This window comes from Syngnathus leptorhynchus, chromosome 20 (assembly GCF_054491065.1).
Source record: "Syngnathus leptorhynchus isolate UIUO chromosome 20, UIUO_Slep, whole genome shotgun sequence".
Lineage (NCBI taxonomy): Eukaryota > Metazoa > Chordata > Actinopteri > Syngnathiformes > Syngnathidae > Syngnathus > Syngnathus leptorhynchus.
In genome coordinates this window covers 251,733-270,899 of record NC_141214.1, presented here as the reverse complement: position 1 = coordinate 270,899, position 19,167 = coordinate 251,733, and the positions used below count along the sequence as shown (strand labels likewise).

The 19,167-nt window shown below is 44.6% G+C and overlaps 4 protein-coding genes and 1 long non-coding RNA gene across 7 annotated transcripts; 3 read left to right on the top strand and 2 right to left on the bottom strand.

Annotated features, from left to right (window-relative positions):
• The first annotated feature begins 266 nt into the window (after window positions 1-266).
• On the top strand, window positions 267-4,636 carry thrb (thyroid hormone receptor beta). Its single transcript, XM_085900706.1, has 8 exons — window positions 267-609; window positions 1,205-1,305; window positions 1,380-1,527; window positions 1,604-1,809; window positions 2,015-2,095; window positions 2,756-2,893; window positions 3,401-3,659; window positions 3,875-4,636. Exons 1-8 carry the CDS (start codon window positions 267-269, stop codon window positions 4,114-4,116), a joined length of 1,518 nt encoding a protein of 505 aa, XP_085756832.1. The 3' UTR covers window positions 4,117-4,636.
• Window positions 4,637-5,260: 624 nt separating this feature from the next.
• On the bottom strand, window positions 5,261-6,790 carry rpl15 (ribosomal protein L15). Of its 2 annotated transcripts, none has more exons than XM_085900861.1 (4): window positions 6,644-6,790; window positions 5,974-6,155; window positions 5,739-5,875; window positions 5,261-5,616 (listed from the first exon to the last, which is right to left on the bottom strand). In XM_085900861.1, the coding sequence occupies exons 2-4, from the start codon at window positions 6,143-6,145 to the stop codon at window positions 5,311-5,313; spliced, it is 615 nt and encodes a 204-aa protein (XP_085756987.1). In that variant the 5' UTR covers window positions 6,146-6,155; window positions 6,644-6,790; the 3' UTR covers window positions 5,261-5,310. The 2 variants fall into 2 exon arrangements, with proteins under 2 accessions (XP_085756987.1, XP_085756988.1); XM_085900862.1 differs by lacking the exon at window positions 6,644-6,790 and adding an exon at window positions 6,539-6,603.
• Window positions 6,791-6,817: 27 nt separating this feature from the next.
• Window positions 6,818-12,678, top strand: sf3a3 (splicing factor 3a, subunit 3). Its single transcript, XM_085900859.1, has 17 exons — window positions 6,818-7,279; window positions 7,398-7,445; window positions 7,937-7,989; window positions 8,126-8,231; window positions 8,316-8,388; window positions 8,539-8,630; window positions 8,709-8,791; window positions 8,879-9,017; window positions 9,085-9,153; window positions 9,226-9,293; window positions 9,402-9,509; window positions 9,706-9,775; window positions 9,854-10,018; window positions 10,606-10,716; window positions 11,217-11,307; window positions 12,270-12,325; window positions 12,490-12,678. Exons 1-17 carry the CDS (start codon window positions 6,977-6,979, stop codon window positions 12,565-12,567), a joined length of 1,713 nt encoding a protein of 570 aa, XP_085756985.1. The 5' UTR covers window positions 6,818-6,976; the 3' UTR covers window positions 12,568-12,678.
• Window positions 12,679-12,897: 219 nt separating this feature from the next.
• On the top strand, window positions 12,898-18,439 carry hlcs (holocarboxylase synthetase (biotin-(proprionyl-CoA-carboxylase (ATP-hydrolysing)) ligase)). 2 transcript variants are annotated; one of them, XM_085900718.1, is made up of 10 exons: window positions 12,898-13,269; window positions 13,675-13,837; window positions 13,923-14,929; window positions 15,461-15,523; window positions 15,890-16,170; window positions 16,628-16,695; window positions 17,100-17,260; window positions 17,438-17,552; window positions 17,793-18,006; window positions 18,268-18,439. In XM_085900718.1, the coding sequence occupies exons 1-10, from the start codon at window positions 13,009-13,011 to the stop codon at window positions 18,437-18,439; spliced, it is 2,505 nt and encodes an 834-aa protein (XP_085756844.1). In that variant the 5' UTR covers window positions 12,898-13,008. The 2 variants fall into 2 exon arrangements, with proteins under 2 accessions (XP_085756844.1, XP_085756842.1); XM_085900716.1 differs by having other exon boundaries at window positions 15,461-15,643.
• LOC147040583 (uncharacterized) lies at window positions 16,797-18,866 on the bottom strand. The gene is made up of 3 exons (XR_015062899.1): window positions 18,234-18,866; window positions 17,425-17,650; window positions 16,797-17,249 (listed from the first exon to the last, which is right to left on the bottom strand). It is a non-coding gene; the product is annotated as an uncharacterized LOC147040583 (long non-coding RNA).
• Window positions 18,867-19,167: the final 301 nt, after the last annotated feature.

Genomic DNA, 19,167 nt, shown 5'->3' with positions numbered 1-19,167 from the left:
GCTCTGGTAGGTTGGAATCTTCTACGCCATTTTTTTGGCCTTGGTTTTTGAGGCGTGATGCAGATTTTGAACCTGATCCTAACCCATGCTATTTTTTTTAGGGGGGGTGGTTGGTTTTTGAGGCTTGATGCAGATTTTGATTCTGATCCTATCCTCCTCTATGTTTAATGTTATGTTCTGTTGAATGTTCTTATGAGTGCCATTGTTGTTGTTTTTTTCTCATATTCGTTGCTGACATACTTGATCCGTGTTTCGCTCTTTCTAGGATGACTCGCCGCATAGCAGACATTTCCGAGATGTATCACTCTATGGTTGGCGACTACACAATTCAGGGCGGCGGAGAAGACTGCGTGTACGCCGGCGACGGTCCGGGCTACGGACACTGCGAAGCCCAACCTCTTCACCATCATCCGCCGTGCCTGGAGCACGTTTGGCTGTCGAGCCAGCGCAATCATTATTTACACGCTTGTGTCCCGTCCGCTTTGAAGAGTGACTTTTGCAGCACGGAGATCCCGCTCAATCATTTTTATCATCAGCCCGAGCATTGTTCCGAGATGAAATCGGACCTCTCGCATGTGCAGTGGATGCAAGGCTCCCCCATCAAGAAAGGTAGGGTAACCTGCAACGGCTGGCTTCATTATTGATGTCCTCTGAAACCTTTTTCATGTATTTATTAATTAGGGATGACTCTTTGATCAATGATGTCTGGGATTTAAGTCTCAGCATAAATCCAACTCCTGGCGTCATGCAGTAGGATTCCTTATTGATTGGCTTATTATTGATTGGATGTGGAGACAGCAGAAGGTTGGCGCCAGATAATAATTGCAAAGGGAGCAAATTGAAATGAAAAAGTTGCTCTTAAAACGCATTCAAAGCAGCAACTGAATTTCAAACGCTTGTGAAAAATCCCCAATTTTTCTGAGATACAAGCACTTCATGGTGGCCAAGAACCAAAGGCAATTCACTTCACAATTTGCAGGCGTCTGGAAAGAGGCTCAAAGTTTGAGTAGCTTGCAAGTGCCAGTTTTCGTCTACTGTCAAACTAAAGATAAAAGTCACATTGGAGGGACTTTGCTCGAAACCAAAGAAGGCCAAAGTCAAATTAGCCTCCAGTAGGACGAGGCAAGGATATTTTGGCAGGAGTATATGTCAGGTCGAGGCTAACAATGCTTCCCCCCCCACCCCTCCCCGCCCCCCTCCCCAGGGTACATCCCGAGTTACATGGACAAAGACGAGCTATGCGTAGTGTGTGGGGACAAAGCCACAGGCTATCATTATCGTTGCATTACCTGTGAAGGCTGTAAGGTAAACAACGGATTGATTGGACGAGCAAATGGAAGACTCACCCAATCCCTACGTACGTACCTTGTGCTGTCTAGGGCTTTTTCAGGCGGACAATTCAGAAAGACCTGAAGCAAAGCTATACATGCAAGTACCAGGAAAAATGTGCCATCGACAAGGTGACCAGGAACCAGTGCCAGGAGTGTCGCTTCAACAAATGCATTGCCGTCGGAATGGCGACCGACTGTAAGTTGACAAATAACATCATCTTTTAAACATTTGAATTCACTGCGGTGTCGCTTGTCCTTCCTTGTTCTTCAAGTGGTGTTGGATGAGAGCAAGCGGCTGGCCAAGCGCAAGTTGATCGAGATGAACCGGGAGCGTCGCCGCAAGGAGGAGCACCAAAAATCCCTGTTGGACCAACGTGAGCCCACGCAGAAGGAGTGGGACCTCATTCGCATGATTACTGAGGCCCATATGGCCACAAATGCTCAAGGAAATTACTGGAAGCAGAAGCGCAAACTCTTGGTAAGAGATAGCTATCGTCCTCCTGTGCCAGCCATCATGTGCTATTTGCACTGCGCAGCGCTTTGTCACCTCACCTCACCTCACGTCTTCATTTTGCCTGTCTTCAACTTCAATCGGCAGTTGAGGTTAAGTCGCTCTGATTTTCGGACCACCTCTTTGTTTGTCCTTCATTTCAACGTCACACCCGCTGTTGCTTATCCGACAGGTGGAGGAGAGCATGCTTCTTAATGAAATCACACGCAATTTATTCCATACCTCTGACCAGAATGCGAGCAAGGAAATCCAGGTACGACGCAGCACTCTGTAAAACCTTTGTCGTCCTTTGGTGTTTTCTGTTCCCGCAACAGCCGCGGTTGCTGAAACTGAGTTAATCAGGTCAAACACACGACAGTACACCGCCCGCGCAGGTGGCCGAAAGCGGCAATGATTCCATCTTCAAGTATGCCAGTCTCAAATGAATTGTCAAAGTTTCTCTCGCGTACGGTTGGCATCGAGAAAAGAACGAGCGTACTGTGCTCTAGTTTTCTGTATTTCAGCAGTCTTTCAGCCAAACGCCGTCAAAAACTGACTTAGCCGTACCGCGTCAGGTGGCGCACACCTGACATGCAGCCAAACGAAGAAGAAGAAAAATGACAAAACAGAGTTGTACAGACTGTAATGACGCGTGGCCCGTCTTTTTTTTTTTTTTTTTTTTCTCCCCCCCCCCCCGTCAAAAAACGGACTTAGCCATACCGCGTCAGGTGGCGCACACCTGACATGCAGCAGAAGAAGAAGAAAGAGATCCAGCCTCTCACCTGACCATATATAGACTGCAATTGCTTTTTATCCAGTGTAGCATTTTGATTTGACTTTGCCCACCTCCGATTGACGAAAGAAATCACTGCAGTCTATTTCTCTGACTGACTGTTTGAGAGTCCAACATGTCCTTGTTGTCTTTTCATTTAAGCCTGCAAACATTGGTCATTCATCCAGCGGAAATAGCCCTCAAGTGGATTTAGAGGCATTCAGGCAGTTGACAACAATTATCAGCCCCGCCATAACACGAGTGGTGGACTTCGCCAAAAAGCTCCCTATGTTTGCTGAGGTACGTGCAGCCACCCGATCCATCACATTTGAAGTAAGTGTCAATCATGCCATTGCTTTATTGTCTGGGTGTGCCCAGATAGACTGGGGACCACGACAACGCTAGCCACTATATGAGGAACTTTTCAAACCGGAGCCTCAGTGATACCTCTACTTTCCAACGCCCATACTTTTCCAGATCAGATTTTTTTTGTGTGCGCACATACTTACCAAGCAATTTTCCACTTCCCAACTGGCCCGAATCCACGTTGCTGCTCGCAAATGTTGCCTTTTTTTTCCCCCCGATCCTAGCTTCTACTACGCTTTCCCATAAATTCACGCCGTGGCGGATCAATTTTATGCCCCTGGAGTTACGGCAGTTCTGCACATCACCCTTCTTAAAAAATAGGAAGCATCTGCACTTTTTTAGAAACTCCACTGCCGTCTATCCTAGACATTTGCGTGCCTCCGCTGCACTTTTTGAAAAGCAAATCATCTGGAAATAGCTGCTTTTCCCTTCTTGTGACAGCTGCCGTGTGAAGATCAGATCATCCTGCTGAAAGGCTGCTGTATGGAAGTCATGTCGTTGCGCGCCGCCGTTGGCTACGATCCAGAGAGCGAGACGCTGACAATTAACGGAGAGATGGCAGTCACACGAGGCCAACTTAGGAACGGAGGCTTGGGTGTGGTGTCGGATGCCATTTTCGACCTTGGCGTCTCGCTGTCCTCTTTTAACTTGGATGACTCTGAGGTGGCTCTTTTACAAGCGGTTATCCTGCTTTCATCTGGTAAGCCTCATGTCTGAAAACGTCAGCCCCAAAAATGAGTGGTTTTGCATTTCGAGTTTGCTTGCAGTGGCCTTTGGTTGAAGTGCAAAGCAGGTTGTCGTTCTAAAATTGGACCGCAGTGGTTTCCGAACCCCAAAAAATGCTACGTTCATATTTTTTCCATTGTTGCCTCCGTTATACAGTCCAAGCCCTGAAAGGCTGCTTTCTCTCCTCAGATCGTCCAGGCTTGAGTAGCGTGAAGCGGATCGAACGCTGCCAAGAGGAATTCCTGCTGGCTTTGGAACATTACATCAACTATCGCAAACATAAAGTCGCTCATTTGTGGCCAAAGCTGCTGATGAAGGTGACAGACCTGCGAACGATTGGCGCCTGCCACGCCAGCCGATTCCTTCTCATGAAAGTGGAGTGTCCCACTGAGTTATTCCCTCCTCTGTTCCTGGAGGTATTTGAGGACTGATTGGAGGATTCTCATTGCAAACAATGTATGTGTGAGCACTTGAATGGTGTATAATAGATGGGACTTTCACATGATGCACTGCTGATTTCATTTTGTAACTGTAGTGAGTAGTTTGGTGATTGGGTGGGTGTCTTTCTGTGTGAGTAACTGGATAGATAGCATTCTTGTTTGTTGTTGCTGTTTTTTTTTTTTTTTACTTTGTGTTGTTGCTGCGGAGTTCATCTTTCACCATCCCTGCTCTTAGCATAGGTCCTCTTTGTCTTGTTGATGATACAGTAGGATTGTTAAACATTTGTTGCCAGTGACCTTGAAAAGGTAACGTAGTAGTTACTTCACTGATCTAAAGTTCTTTTGAAAAGTAACTAAGGTACATTACAAGTTACATTAGTTACTTTCAGCACAAGCAACAATACCACTTAACACAAAAATGACCTATTTTTGCCATTGTCGTATAGGAAATGTTTTAGTGGTATAATGGATTGTATTAAAATTCAAATATTTTTTCTAGCAATAAAACAAAAAACGGTCATAAAAGGCCTCCTTATTTTTGTTTAAATAATGTTTGCTGGTCCATCAACGGCAGCGCCCTTCCCGCTTCTCCGTGATAGGTGGCCCGAGTGCTCCGCTCAGCCGACCAATCAGTGCAGGCAGGGGAAAAGTAGTGATTATCAGCTGCACTGATCGAAGCTGGAAATCTGTGCGCCGGTGGCTGGGATGGATCATTGTGCGGGCAGTCACCAGGCCGGCCGTGTCGTGCGAGAATGAAAACGATACGCGCGACTTGCCTGCCCGCCCGCTCTGGTGATGTAGATGAGCTGAGATGGAAAAACGGGAAGCAAGCTCCAAAATGCTGTCATAAATCTCATCCCCCAAAAGCCCTCAAATCACGTCATCATTTTTAATGCGCCAATGTTCAGCCCACTTTCGTGTCCCCCAAATCAAATTTGAGAAGTCTAAAATGTATCAAAACCTAAATTGTGAAAAGATATGTCCCACTGAAAAGTTGATCAGAGCAGACCAAGCAGAAGTTAAGTTTGTTGTGCTACAATTTTACTTATATACACCAAACCCAGTGGAAGAAAAGAAAAAAAAAACAGTTGGCCGCCCTCACATCTGTGGAAGTAGCACAAGGGAGCACAGCAGGTTGGCAAACGAAGGTTCTTTATTTGTTTTAGAGATTCAGAGACACGAGCTCTAACGGTAACGGTGCAGCTGCAGGGTGTTGCGCCTCTTCCAAGCTGCCCGGCGGGAACCTCCAATGGTCTGGTGGAATTTATGACCCTTGCCCAGCCCACGGCTCTTCTTTCCTGCAGAGGTTAGGCCGCGCATCTCTCTATGCTTGTGCACAGCCTTTGTGATCCATTGGGTTTCTGGGTTGCGCCTGATCGTCTTATGGAACGGGTCTATCAAAATCACCTCAAAGAACTTGTAGGTGGAGTCCTCACCCACCCAGTAAGAGTTCAGCACTCTGAGGGCGCCGCAATGCCGGCCGGCGCGGCCCTGCAACAACAAAAAGTCAACAATTTATTAGACACTACAAATACAGCAGGAAGTCGAGCGAGCGCCTCAGTGCAAAATGTATACGTGGATATACATAGCTCTCTCGATGAATGTATACGTACCTCGGCAGTGGACTGTAAACTGCGGGCAAACTTGATCTGGTTAACACCGTGGTGCACTGGCTTTCCGTAAGTGGCACCTTTGGGCACGGGGCGTTTACGACCACCACGGCGCACGCGGATTCGGTAAATGACGTAACCTGTTTGAACAAAACCATTGTTCCATTGTCATAAGCCAGTTCAAATTGGCACGGAGACATTCTACTTGATGGCAAGGTCCCCACTTCCTTTCATTTACCTTGTTTGGCCTTGTAGCCCAGCCTACGGGCTTTATCGGGTCTGGTAGGTCTCGGAGCACGGTGAAGGTTTGACAATTGCCGATACTGCCAGCAGCGCACACGAAGCAAGAAGCGCATCACATCTGACTGCTTCTTGCGCCACAACTCCTGCATGTAGCGATAAGCCCCCATGTTGTTTTATCTGGCAACAAGGAAAAGGACTGAAATCAAGACTTGATCACATCATGCGTCTCACTTTCGTCATGACAGTCATTCTAGCTTCCTGCACAACTGACCTGCCTGCCTATCAACTAACCCTGAACCGCTTAGTCTCGACGGACACTCTTCTCTTTTGACCCATCAACGCGTCGTGTTATGCTCTGTACGTGGGCTACGAGTGACTGATCGATTAAAAATAACATGACCAAATACCACCGTTTTTGACATTCTCAGAGCAACGTTCAAGGAGGACTGTTTTAATGACTGTAGCGCGCCGCTTACTAATATGCCTAAGCCATTAGCATCAACAAATGTGACTTTTATGACAAGAAAACAAAGTCTCTGACAGCAAATAATCAGCAGCACCTGTTCACAAGTCTAACGTGCACACAACGCCGAACACCTAGTAAAAGGATGCACACGTATAACATGCGATGGACATAGATGATAGTTAGGGGAATTGCACAGTACCTAGCTAACGCGATGGTGTGCCAGCCGGAAAGAGGACGCACATTTTCCCAGCATGCAATTTGAAGAGGGTGTCAAGACGCGATCTGCGACGACTGCGCGATCTGAGGCGTGCGTGCGTGCGTGTGCGCGCTAAAGGTTAGGGCCATCTTGGATCAAGAGCGGGCGGTCGCACTTGGTCAAAACACATTCATGCAAGCAAACTGCACATGTGGTACCTGGAAAGTGCCTACAAAAATACGGCGCGCATAAGTAATATCGTCCATGTTAGGTAGTTCTTCCTAATTCAAACTGTAGTGTATTCTTTTAACATTAAGTTCTGATTTCCGCCTCTAAATGGCCGGGCTCCTCGCAGAAAAGGCCGCTCCAGTAGATGGCGATATTGCACCGGATGGATGTTTGTTAACCTCCTTTAAACTCCGTCAAGAACAAGTACGGTCGGCCCTAAGTGCGCGATACCGCGTTTTATGGAAGTACCTTGCCTTGTGTGATATCGTTACTCATTTGCCTGTACTAAGTGCGCATTACGCTATTGTACAAAACATGGAAACAATTTTGGAGCAGCAACGTCGCTATCATGAAGAAAAGGAGAGGCTAATGGATGCGAAAACAAAAGAAGTGTTACACAAGAAATCGACGGTGAGGTGTTCCCACATGATGCTACAGTTAGCATGATTGTATAGCTACAATATCATGTACTCGGGACATGTTAAAATAAATAGTATGATTGTTTATTTTAACGCTACTCTGTCAACAGTTGCGGGAACAGATCAATTCGGATCATAGGACAAGAGCCATGTTGGACGTAAGTAGTTGTTTTTGAACTTATTCATTTGATTTGAATGGCCATTTTGCCATAACCGGTGTTGTTTTGGTGTTGACCGGTCAATTTTATATCTACACCCTGGCCGGCCGCGTGAGAGCGCACGCACGCACGCAATGATTGCACTGGACTACTTTGCGATCATATTTTGAAAGCCGTCAAATTGATCTTGGGTAATTAGCTCAAATCCCGTCGCGGTCTCGTGGACTGGAGCTCATGAGACAGACGACTTGCCTCCCGTGATTTGTGTCTTGTCCCCCCCATCCTTAGTCATGAATGAAGCCATACATCAGCCACAGCGTACTTCCTTTCCAAGATGGATTTGCCATTTCATTTGTCAAAATAGCTTTTAATCTGCTGCCCTTCATTAAAAACAACAACAACTTAAATTCCCACGTGCCAGTACCCCAATGTTGCCAAGGCTGCCATATCTGCTGCTTGCATGTATGCTGACTCTCATTTCTTTTTTGTAGCGCTATATGGAAGTGAGTGCCAATCTCAGAGACTCTTATGAAGACAAAGATGGGTACGTTTGTTTTCCCAGACTTATAAATGATGACTTCTTCTTTGTTGTTGTTGTTGTTGTAATTCTATGGTAAAATGTCAATCCATTTTTCTTGAAGTGTTCAGAATTTATGCCCACCTGCCCTCTATGTTGACAGAATGAGGAGGGATGAGCTCGCTGCCATCTCGGGGCCCAATGAATTTGCAGAGTTCTATGACAGACTTAAACAGATAAAGGAGTTTCACAGGAAGCACCCGAATGAAGTAAGCGATCCATAATTGTAGATGATGGAAGTAATGGAATGCGCTTTTCCCCCAAAACGATTGATTTGATTGCTATGCCTGTAGATTTCCATTCCAATGTCTGCAGAATTCGAAGAGCTGATGAAAGCCAGAGACAACCCGAGTGATGAGGCTCAGAGTAAGTGTCAATATTTTCCACTGCACTGCGTCCTAACCTTTATAAAAGTCGAACGGGAGTTAGTTAGCTCACGGGTGTCCAGTCTTTTTCTCCAAGGGCCGCCCGCACGCCTTTGTAGATCTTAATGTGCGTGCAAATCCATTGTTGCAGACCTAGTGGAATTCACAGATGAAGAAGGATATGGCCGCTACCTCGACCTCCACGATTGCTACCTGAAGTACATCAACCTGAAAGCAGCCGAGGTTCTTTTATTTTGCAAAATTCATCTTACTCGATGACGCAAACTCACGCCAGTACGTGTATATTATTTCTTTTGACAGAAAGTCGAGTACATCACTTACCTGTCATCGTTTGACCAGCTCTTTGACATCTCCAAAGACAGAAAGAATGCAGAATACAAAAAGTAATGATACAAAAGGAAATGTCAGTGCTTAAAGGCGGGTATCGGTGTGTATGCAAGACGTGGACCGTGCTTTTGTATTTCTTGCAGGTATTTGGAGATGCTTCTGGAGTATCTGCAGGACTACACAGATCGGGTCAAACCTCTACTCGACCAAAATGACCTGTATGACAAAGTGCTGTCCGACTTTGAGAAAAAGTGGGAGACGGGCACATTTCCTGGGTGGCCTGTAGGTTTGCTTGAAGCTTGCTTGTCGGAGTGTGATTCGTTATTTGAATGAGCTTTTTTGATCACAGAAAGAGACCAGTAGTGCTTTGACGCACGCCGGAGCTCACCTGGATCTCTCGGCTTTTTCGTCTTGGGAGGTAAACGACAGATGCATTAGATGTGTCGTTTCACTGCCGCATATCCATCCGTATGTTATTCCTGTCACACAGGAGTTGGCTTCCTTGGGTCTGGACAGATTAAAGTCTGCTCTTCTGGCATTGGGACTGAAATGTGGCGGGTGAGAATGCCTTCAACACACTGGTGCCAACTCTACCCCAATTTCAAATGGTTGAGCAACAGTTGAATGTGTCTTTATTTTGTGTCCGGTCCCATGTGTTTTGGACAGGACTCTTGAAGAGAGAGCTCAGCGACTCTTTAGCACCAAAGGCAAATCTTTGGAGCTGCTGGATCCATCGCTGTTTGCCAAAAATCCCAAAGTGAAAGGTCCTAAGAAGTATGTGTTTGGAAACCATACATGAGGGAGGCGCCAATAACGATGTGTGTGTGTGTGTGTGTGTGTGTGTGTGTGTGTGTGCGCGCGCGTGTGTGCGTGTGTGCGCGTGTGTGTGTGTGCGCGTGTGTGTGTGCGTGCGTGCGCCGCAAGTGGCTCTAACTACTGTCTAATTGATTTCCATTCACCCTACCTGCAGAGACACCGAACGAAACAAGGAAATTGCCTTTTTGGAAGCTCAACTCTATGAATACGTTGAAATTCTTGGTGTAAGTATGAGAACGTCAGCAAATATTTTGAAGAGAATTAGTCATCGACAAGTTTGGCATGTTTATTTGAATTTGTAGGAGCAGAGACAGCTTACTCACGAGAATGTGCAGAGGAAGCAAGCAAGAACTGGAGAGGAACGTGAGGAAGAGGAGGAGGAGCAGATCAGCGAAAGTGAAAGCGAAGACGAAGACAACGAGATTATCTACAACCCTAAAAATCTGCCCCTGGGTTGGGATGGCAAGGTAGAAAAGCTTACTCGCTGTACTGGACAATGAGAATGTCAAAATGGGTTTGACCAAAGACATTTCCAATACTTTTTGAAGCCTGTTAAAGAAGAAACTTTAGTGGTTTATAATTGGTCTGTTTCTGCCAGATGCTTGAATAGTTGATGTATTTACACTTTGAAAAAGTCATTTGCAGTGGCGTTTCTAAATATGCTCATGCAGTCTAATAAGCATCCATTTTTCTATGTCGTGATGGGAAAAGAAAGCCTAAAAATTGGCTTTAAAAAACAGTATGTTTTTTTTAACTCCTCTGATGGTTTAAGAAATGGCAAGTCAGTGTGCGCTTTCAGCCCAATGTTGGATAGAGTGCCATTGAGAGGAGTGGGGAGGGTATTTGGGCCATGACTCAAATTTGAGGATTCATTTTCCCATCACCACCCAAATTGTACATTAAAAGGATATAAGTTAGATTTTTGTATTTGTAAAATTTTGAAATTGTCTTTTGAATTTTTCAATAATAGTTTGGAATGACATGCAAAGCGGCTTAATTGATCCAGCTCCTAATCAGCCCACAAGCATTGCTTTTGCTTTGACTTTTCTTCCAGCCAATTCCGTACTGGCTCTATAAACTCCACGGCCTGAATATCAACTACAACTGTGAAATCTGTGGAAACTACACCTACCGAGGACCCAAAGCCTTTCAGCGACACTTTGCGGTAATTTCTGATCAAGCAAAGATTCCTTCTTTGACTTTTTGTTGTACTTCAAGAGAATGTTGACCTCTGGCTGGCTGGCTGGCTGGCAACATCATGACCCATGTTACCGGTCGTTGCTCCTCAACCATACTGGTGCCGAGTCAACACCATTTGAACTAGGATGTAGAATTCATGTCAAGGTGGCCTGGGGCCAGATCCAGCCCAACCTCATAATTTTATCTGGCCTATGAAAGCAAATTATGTCAACTTTCATGACTCTCACTCAAATGTTTGTGGCATGATTTTTTTTTTTTGGGGGGGCGGGGGCATTTCTTAAACCATTCTTACAGAATAATGGTTGAACAAACTGCTATCCTTGACACCTGACGTTAATCGTAGTCGATCTTTTTTTTCTTGTGTAATAGGAGATGTGATGAGACGACGAATCATTTATTTTTTTCACTGTCGTAATGGCACTCCGAGGCAAAAATAATTTTGATATGTATTTGTGTTTTGGATAGGAATGGAGACATGCCCATGGCATGCGTTGTCTCGGAATCCCCAACACTGCCCACTTTGCCAATGTCACCCAGATTGAGGATGCTGTTTCTTGTAAGTAACATCTTTGTTGAAAAGCAAGCCCAGGCTTTACAATGCAACAATTGCCCGAGCCGACGGTTACTTTTGATGCGGACGTCCGTGTCCTACTCCCAGCCATCTCCTGGAGATTGGCTCCATGGTTTATTTCCGTCCAAAAATGACACTTGTCTAAAAGTGCAACGCTTTTCTCCAATGAGGATTTGTTCAGTCGAGGCACCATGCACTGTCCAGTCAATCGGATAAAGTTGATTGAACAGGATCTTCAACTTTCACAGTTGCCCAAGTGGTCTGACTTTTGCCGACCTTCGGCTTGCGGCCCCGGCCGGCCATTCGGCACAGTGGCTCAGGCCAGTGTTGACGATTTCGGTCGACTGGCTGCAGCTTTTTTCGAGGATCGGCATGCGTTGTCTCGGAATCCCCAACACTGCCCACTTTGCCAATGTCACCCAGATTGAGGATGCTGTTTCTTGTAAGTAACATCTTTGTTGAAAAGCAAGCCCAGGCTTTACAATGCAACAATTGCCCGAGCCGACGGTTACTTTTGATGCGGACTTCCGTGTCGTACTCCCAGCCATCTCCTGGAAATTGGCTCCATGGTTTTGCTCAACCGCACTCACCACGAGCAATAGTTAAGCTGCTTAAATTTGTTTCTAGGCTTTTAGGCATTATTTTATTTCTCAAATGAATTTTCTTTTCAATTTAAAAATAAAATGTGTCTCAAGATATCAATGATCAATCCAAGTGACTTTTGAATATGAAATATTTGGAATTGACTTCAAACATGTTGATTTCAGGATATTTTTGGGCAAAGTCAGTACTGTCCTGCTCCGTGCAGCACCAGTGAATTTAAGGCAGCCCAACACAGTCTTTTAATATTGATGTTGAACCCAGTTGCAACATTTTTGGATTGTAGTGTTAGGGTTAGTCAGTAGGTTTGTTCTCACAACTTTTTTTTTTTTTTCCCTCAACACCAGTGTGGGCAAAACTGAAGTCCCAAAAGGCCTTAGAGCGCTGGCAACCTGACACAGAGGTAAGAATGGCAAACATTTGAGATAGATGGATGTCAGTGGGTCACATTTGATCGTTTGGTCTGACGTCTTTAGCATATAACAAAAACAAAGGAATGATCTTGCCATTCCAATACTTGACCAAGATTGCAGAAATGTCCTAATGGCAGACATTTGTGTTTTTCAGGAGGAGTATGAGGACTCTAGTGGAAATGTAGTCAATAAAAAAACATATGAGGACCTCAAGAGGCAGGGTTTACTGTAGATGTTTTTAACCATGGTATTACTTGGATTTTGACCCACCTTCCATTCCCAACATTGGTATTTTGCAATTTTTGATCATCACAATAAAGATCATCATTTCGCTTCTTCAAAATGTTTGCATTTTTTTCCCCAGGCGGTTTGAAGTAATGTTCCAGATGCTGTTTATTTTTTACGTTTATTTTCCACAGGACCAGTGAAGCACAGCACTGCATTTATCTTTTCAACTTAATAGCTACTATTTTTTTATGCTGGCTAACCCTAAGCCACTTATTACGTCCTAGTATAGTTGCCGTAGTCCGTCATCAATCGTGGCCGACCTGCTGCGCATGCGCCCGCCCCGCAAGTTGTTGCTTCAGACCAACTGGTAGCTTGCACTTTTTCGTGGCTCAAATAAAGGAAACAATAAATAACCAGCGATGACACCTTCCGCGACAGTTTTAGGATGTTGATAACCTTGTGTTACGTGTATTTGTGGGTGCGTTTCCACAAACGTTTTTCAGGGCTGATTGTCAACAGCGTCTCAAGGCTGACAAGCAGCCTGCGCTTCTTCCGCACTTGCCGTAGCAGCCGTTCTTCTTCTTCGTCGTCGTCGTCGTCGTCCTCTGTATCTGTCCTGCCAGCCAGTTCGGACTCTTCATGCCAGCGCTCGCCCGTCCTTTTTCAACTGGGAGACGAGTCACTTACTGTTGCTGCTGAATTCAAGGTATTATTATTAACAAACAGTGTACGTTTTCATATCCTCCTCCTTACTAAAGTGAAGAGTAAATCCTACTTTAGAGCATCGCAGCGTGCGTTGTGCGTCATCATTGGCGTATTGGCCGATTAAATGTCCAGTTTCTTGTCGGAATGATCACTGAAATTGCAAAAGTAGGAACTTATACATTACCCCCGCGTTGCGTTGTCTTGGAAAGATGACTGCTTCAAGTGTCAAAAGTAGGTAAATCATGAAAAATTCATAGATAAGCCGCAGCGGTTTATTTCCGTCCAAAAATGACACTTGTCTAAAAGTGCAACGCTTTTCTCCAATGAGGATTTGTTCAGTCGAGGCACCATGCACTGTCCAGTCAATCGGATAAAGTTGATTGAACAGGATCTTCAACTTTCACAGTTGCCCAAGTGGTCTGACTTTTGCCGACCTTCGGCTTGCGGCCCCAGCCGGCCATTCGGCACAGTGGCTCAGGCCAGTGTTGACGATTTCGGTCGACTGGCTGCAGCTTTTTTCGAGGATCGCCTACAACTGGATAATGGACTTGTGCCATCAAAGATTGTCCGTATGTATCTCTGTCGTTCGTTAACTATTGTTGTCTTACATGAAAGTGTTGTTGTTGTATTTCTATGTTTTCTTGATCTACTCAGTGATCAGCCTCCGTGAATCCATTCTTGGTGAATTGAGCCAATGTCCAGTGGATGTAAAGTCGGTTCGGTTTGACATCAACAACCAGGGTGTCAATGGTCAGCCTTTGTCTTGCCACACGTTACCCTACCTCCAAAACCCCCAGTTCTGTCAAAGTGAGCCACTTCTTACTTACTCTTGTGCAAAGAAGAACAAAGAAAATCAAAGAGGGTCAGGACCAACCTACTTCAGTCAGGATCAAGATACTGACTCTGAGCAAAATCATCTTCACATGGATAACCACAGGAACTCGCTCCACCTCTCGAGCTGCCCTGAATGCCTTGAGCTGGAGAATAGCACAATCCTCTCTGTCAAATATACGTCCGCAAAGAGCATTCCAAATACGCCCCCAGGTGACTCGCTGTGTCTGGATAGTGAGGATGGGACCTTTCCCGACGGTGAAAATGATGTCAAAGGTTCTTTTGGCAAAAGCTGCCGATTTGAATACGACCACAAACTGCCGCCGAATGTTTTGGTCTACACAAATGGGAGCAAAGAGCGCTTCCGAGCAGTTTGTCGGCTTTTAACCGAGTGTCTCGACAAGGAAAAGTACATTATATATTCGCTTCAGCCACATCAAGTACTGAGTGAACCTTGGATGGAAAATTCCAGGCTCTTGGTGCTCGCAGAGGAAGAAGTGCTCACCCCCCAGTTTCGGACAAGATTTCTGAACTACCTGAGCAACGGTGGGAGTGTCCTGGGGCTCGCTTCCTCCCTGTGCCCTGCAGGCATCTCTCTGGAGAACAGAGAGCAACAACCTGGGGAAGTGCGTCGACTGAGCTTCACGCCCAAGGACAGCACACAACTCGAGCTGAGCGTGTTGGCCAGCGGGAAGGTCTTTGTCAGAGATGTTCTGCGACCAGGGACATTGGAGCTCTGGGGGGAGATCAAAGATGGCACACATTCCAACGATATGGTTATCATCAGGCTAACTCGTGGAGTGTATGGAGGGGAAGCTGTCTTGTGCCAGGTGAGATCTTTCTCATATTATTATCAGTGGATTTGCTTCTATTTGGAATGAACCAAGATACTTATGCCAGGCAGGGATCTTCGGTTTGCGACAAAGTTCTCAATTTGGACATCACAGTGCGTCGTGGTCTTTCATCAACCCATGTTGACATTTAGGAGGGACACCTTTCACATTTGCTCCAATTCTTCTTGGATACTGCTACGCAACAGTACCAATTTTGGTACTTTTTCTGTAATAAATGCTATTTGTTTAATAAGATATTCAAAAGTAATTCAATTCATTTTCATGATATAGAATTTAGGCGGCACGAAAATACTAAAAAATACGAAAAAAAAAAAAAAAGAAATGGGTCAAGCATTTTGTGAAGTCAACTTGATCCTCTTTTTTCCCCCCCAGCCCTAATTGACATTCAATCACCAAATCTCAGAAAGACAACCTCCACGATGTGAAATTTGAAGTGATAAAATTTCAGATATTTTGACCTCAGTCTGTGAATTTTTGGAACCCTTGTTATGTATTTCACGTTGGCAGATCCACCTGGAAAACGTTGGCGACTTCCAAAAGCCAGCAACTGAAGCTTTGGATGGGTTCAAGGTAAACACTGCGCTGCATTATCAAGTCTTGACAGAAATCCTGACTTCTCTTGGCCTCGATTGCCAACAAACACAAAAAAAAACAGCAATGAGTCCAGTTTACCTTCTGGCCACCTCTCAGGTAAGGCTCTCAAGATCTTTGGAACCCCCCCCCCCCACACACACACACACACACGTTTGTGTTTGCATATTCTGGACCGCAGTCGTGTTTTTGTTTTGACAATGCAAGCAATTTTCCTCTTCTATTTAACATTGTGCGGTGATAGCGCCTGGATAATAGTGTGGGTGAAAACAGTTTTTCCATCTATCCTTTGCTGAAAGTGTAAGTACAAAAGCTTTCTTTTTTTCTCCTCTGTCTTTCACACAGGAGGCCAAAGCTAAGTTTATTCAGTGTTTATCCACGCACTTAAACCAAGACGGCCTGGTGGCGACGTCAAAGGCCTCCCTGAGGATAGTATCCAGTCGAGCGCTACAAGATGCTGCTTTTGCGCACGACTGCTCTCTTCCCCTGGTCACCGATCGGCCCGAGTCACAGAGCTGGGCCAACTTCTGTTTGGATACCTATGGTAACAACCTGACAACAGTTCTGCTGGGGCATACCTTGCTGTATGCGGAGGTTGTTTCATCCACCATGGATCTGGTTGAAGGGTAACACATATTTTGTGTTTATGATTTACTACATGTAGAGTGGCTGCTATCCTGAGGCTGGCTGTGTCAAATAAATTCATCCGCTTCTGTCTACTTCTCAACCTCAGATCGACAAGACATGATAGGTCATATCAATAAGAAATAGTCCTAAACTATGAAGAAAAAAATATATATCACAAAGGCCCTCGGAAAGTGTCGTAGAACCGAAGCGCATAAAATGGAGGATGAGCTGTATCTGTTTTCGCATCTTTTCAAGTTATACGTAAGGATACAGTGCAATTGTTGCTCATTTGAGGTTCCTTTCACCTCATTTTGACCTTTAAGACCTGCTCAACAATATACAGTAAATGATCATCCCAAACTATTTTTTTTTTTTCTTTCTTTCTTTCTTTCTTTCTTTCTTTCTTTCTTTCTTTCTTTCTTTCTTTTTAACATCTCCTTATTTGTCTCCCTCTAGACTTAATCTGCATTTACCTGAAGATGTTGCCTTAATAGGCATAGCTGCTCAACAAAGTCAGGGCAAAGGTCAGTCAGTGCTCCTGCATAGTAAGTGTGCATACACTGCATGTCAAATGATACAGCAAGATGACATTATTCAAGCATACGTCGTGTCACAATAGACTATGCCGGCCGGCGTATATGCAAGCTGTGACTGTATAGGTGATTATTTTTATTTTTTTATTTTATTTTATTATTATTTTTTTTTTTTTAAAAACACAACCTACATTATTAGAATTCATTCACTGTCAGCCCAGCTGAATTGGATCTTCTTGGACTTCTGTAGCCATCAATAACAGTGAATGAGTTCAAAGGTTACTGAAAGAGAAAGGTTTTTCCATCATTTATGAATGACATTAAGGGAGTGGAGGGAAAAAAAACAAACCCAACAACAACCCTATTCATCCATATTCATGTGTCCACCGCTGCAGGACGGGGAAGAAATGCCTGGCTCAGCCCCCTGGGTTGTGCCATGTTCACGCTATGTGTCCAGATAAAGCTGAATTCCAGGCTTGGCAAGAGAATCTCCTTTCTGCAGCACCTGGCTGCTCTCGCTGTCATCGAAGCTGTGCGCACGCTTCCTGGATATGAGGTATCAAAAAACACAGCTGTATCAACACGTATGGACTGTAGTATGTACTAGTACTGTGGTGGTCTTAAAGTAAAAGCAACAGTCTCTTGAGATTTTCACTTTATCATTCAAATGTTAATCATTTAAAAACGCATGGTAAATGGTGATATTTCTTTTATATTTACCAATGTTCCTCAGGACATCGACCTGCGGGTGAAGTGGCCCAACGACATCTACTACGGCCGTCGGCTGAAGCTCGGAGGTGTTCTTGTGACTTCCACTGTCATGGGTTCAACTTTTCATTTACTAATAGGTAAGTAACCCTCTCCTTGTGGCCTTCCAGTGTTTAGTACGTATCTTCAAGGTCTCCACTCCAATCATGTTTATTTTTTTTTTCTTTCGAGTTTAGACCTGAAACATTTGTAAAAGGCCACAGACGTAAATAAAATGTGCATATTTCTATCAGTACCGGTTTAAATGTGATGTTATTTTCTTTAACCCCTGATACGCCAAAACGTTGTCATTTTTTCCCCCTTATGTATGTACTCTCCAGGTTGTGGCTTCAATGTGAGCAACAGTAATCCAACAGTGTGCATCAATGACCTAATCCAGCAATACAACATTGAGCACAACTGCAAGCTGCAAGCCCTTAACTGTGCACAGCTTATTGCCCGGACAGTCAGCTGCCTAGAGACCTTCATAGAGCGCTTTCAGCACCATGGTCCAGAAGCAATTTTGCCAGTCTACTACAAAAGATGGCTTCACAGGTGAGCACAGCTGACACTTTGGCAGGAGAAATTGCGTTTACTAGCATATTGTTCCTTCATTTTTCATTCATATCCACTCCCTGAGCATTCCTTGGACCACATTGAGCAACATCAGACATCCACACAGCAGCCAAAGCAATATGACGCTTCTCCAAAATCGTGCGAGCGTGCAAACACTTGTGCTTCAATACGGCCGAAGGGTGGGATAGATATAAACAGGGAGTCACCTGTTTTTTTGTTGTTGTTGTTTTTTAATTTCAGTGGAAGTCTGGTACATCTTTGGAGTGAGGATGGACCAGAAGCTGAGGTGGTGGGTCTAGATAGCAATGGCTTTCTTCAAGTCCACAGTACGACGCAGGGTATTATTTCAGTGGAGCCTGACGGAAACTCGTTTGACATGCTGAAGAACCTGGTGGTCATCAAGCATTATTAGGACCAAAAACATCTTGTTCTTGATAGATAAGAAGGTGCATTTATTTACCGCTGTGATTACTCATTGTGTAACTTTGTTTTTGTTACCTAATGTCACACCTTGTGGTAAGTAGTGCAAAACTGCTTTTAACTGATCATAGCCTCATTTCCTCAATTTCAAAACCTCCAATCAAGGAACAAGGAGTGTCAAAATACTGGAAATTTAACTCCACATTTTTGTATTTGTTTCTATTGCGTTATTTTGTTATTGCATTGCTTATAAAAAATAAAGTAAAAAAAAAGACGACAAAGAAGAATACTGCGACGAAGAAGAATACGGCGAAGAAGAATACGTCGAAGAAGAAGAATACGGCGAAGAAGAAGAAGAATAAGGAGACGCAGTAGCAGTAGCATCGTCGTTATGATCCTTGTCCAATTCCCGCAGTAAGATGAAGCAGATTCTTTGACCAAAGAGAAGACACGCCTGCATTAAGAAGCCGTTATCAGAACTTCATTTTTAATTAAGTATGTGCCAAGTATTGGCGCCATCGCTGCGTATTGACCATTTGGAATACGACGGGACTATTATTTACAACGCAGTGGTTATTTTGCCGCGACCGGCCAGTCCATACCTGACTTAATTTTTTTGCGCATGTACAAGTACCGCCTCGTAAAAAGTGCCAGCTCGTATGCTGCATTCGATGAAGCGGATTTAGTCCACTAGCATTTACCCAGCTAGCGACTCAAAGC

What these genes read in the sequence shown, in the direction of transcription:
- rpl15 (XM_085900861.1), bottom strand. Translation starts at nt 6,145, where the DNA reads ATGGGGGCTTATCGCTACATGCAGGAGTTGTGGCGCAAGAAGCAGTCA. An exon ending in GGGCTACAAGGCCAAACAAG is followed by an intron (nt 5,876 to 5,973) that starts GTAAATGAAAGG and finishes TTGTTCAAACAG; the next exon opens with GTTACGTCATTTACCGAATC. An exon ending in GTTTACAGTCCACTGCCGAG is followed by an intron (nt 5,617 to 5,738) that starts GTACGTATACAT and finishes TTGTTGTTGCAG; the next exon opens with GGCCGCGCCGGCCGGCATTG.
- thrb (XM_085900706.1), top strand. Translation starts at nt 267, where the DNA reads ATGACTCGCCGCATAGCAGACATTTCCGAGATGTATCACTCTATGGTT. An exon ending in CGTCGGAATGGCGACCGACT is followed by an intron (nt 1,528 to 1,603) that starts GTAAGTTGACAA and finishes TTGTTCTTCAAG; the next exon opens with TGGTGTTGGATGAGAGCAAG. An exon ending in GGTTATCCTGCTTTCATCTG is followed by an intron (nt 3,660 to 3,874) that starts GTAAGCCTCATG and finishes TTCTCTCCTCAG; the next exon opens with ATCGTCCAGGCTTGAGTAGC.
- hlcs (XM_085900716.1), top strand. Translation starts at nt 13,009, where the DNA reads ATGTTGATAACCTTGTGTTACGTGTATTTGTGGGTGCGTTTCCACAAA. An exon ending in TCAACAAAGTCAGGGCAAAG is followed by an intron (nt 16,696 to 17,099) that starts GTCAGTCAGTGC and finishes CCACCGCTGCAG; the next exon opens with GACGGGGAAGAAATGCCTGG. An exon ending in GCACGCTTCCTGGATATGAG is followed by an intron (nt 17,261 to 17,437) that starts GTATCAAAAAAC and finishes AATGTTCCTCAG; the next exon opens with GACATCGACCTGCGGGTGAA.
- sf3a3 (XM_085900859.1), top strand. Translation starts at nt 6,977, where the DNA reads ATGGCCGGGCTCCTCGCAGAAAAGGCCGCTCCAGTAGATGGCGATATT. An exon ending in GGACAAGAGCCATGTTGGAC is followed by an intron (nt 7,446 to 7,936) that starts GTAAGTAGTTGT and finishes TCTTTTTTGTAG; the next exon opens with CGCTATATGGAAGTGAGTGC. An exon ending in CCTTTCAGCGACACTTTGCG is followed by an intron (nt 10,717 to 11,216) that starts GTAATTTCTGAT and finishes TGTTTTGGATAG; the next exon opens with GAATGGAGACATGCCCATGG.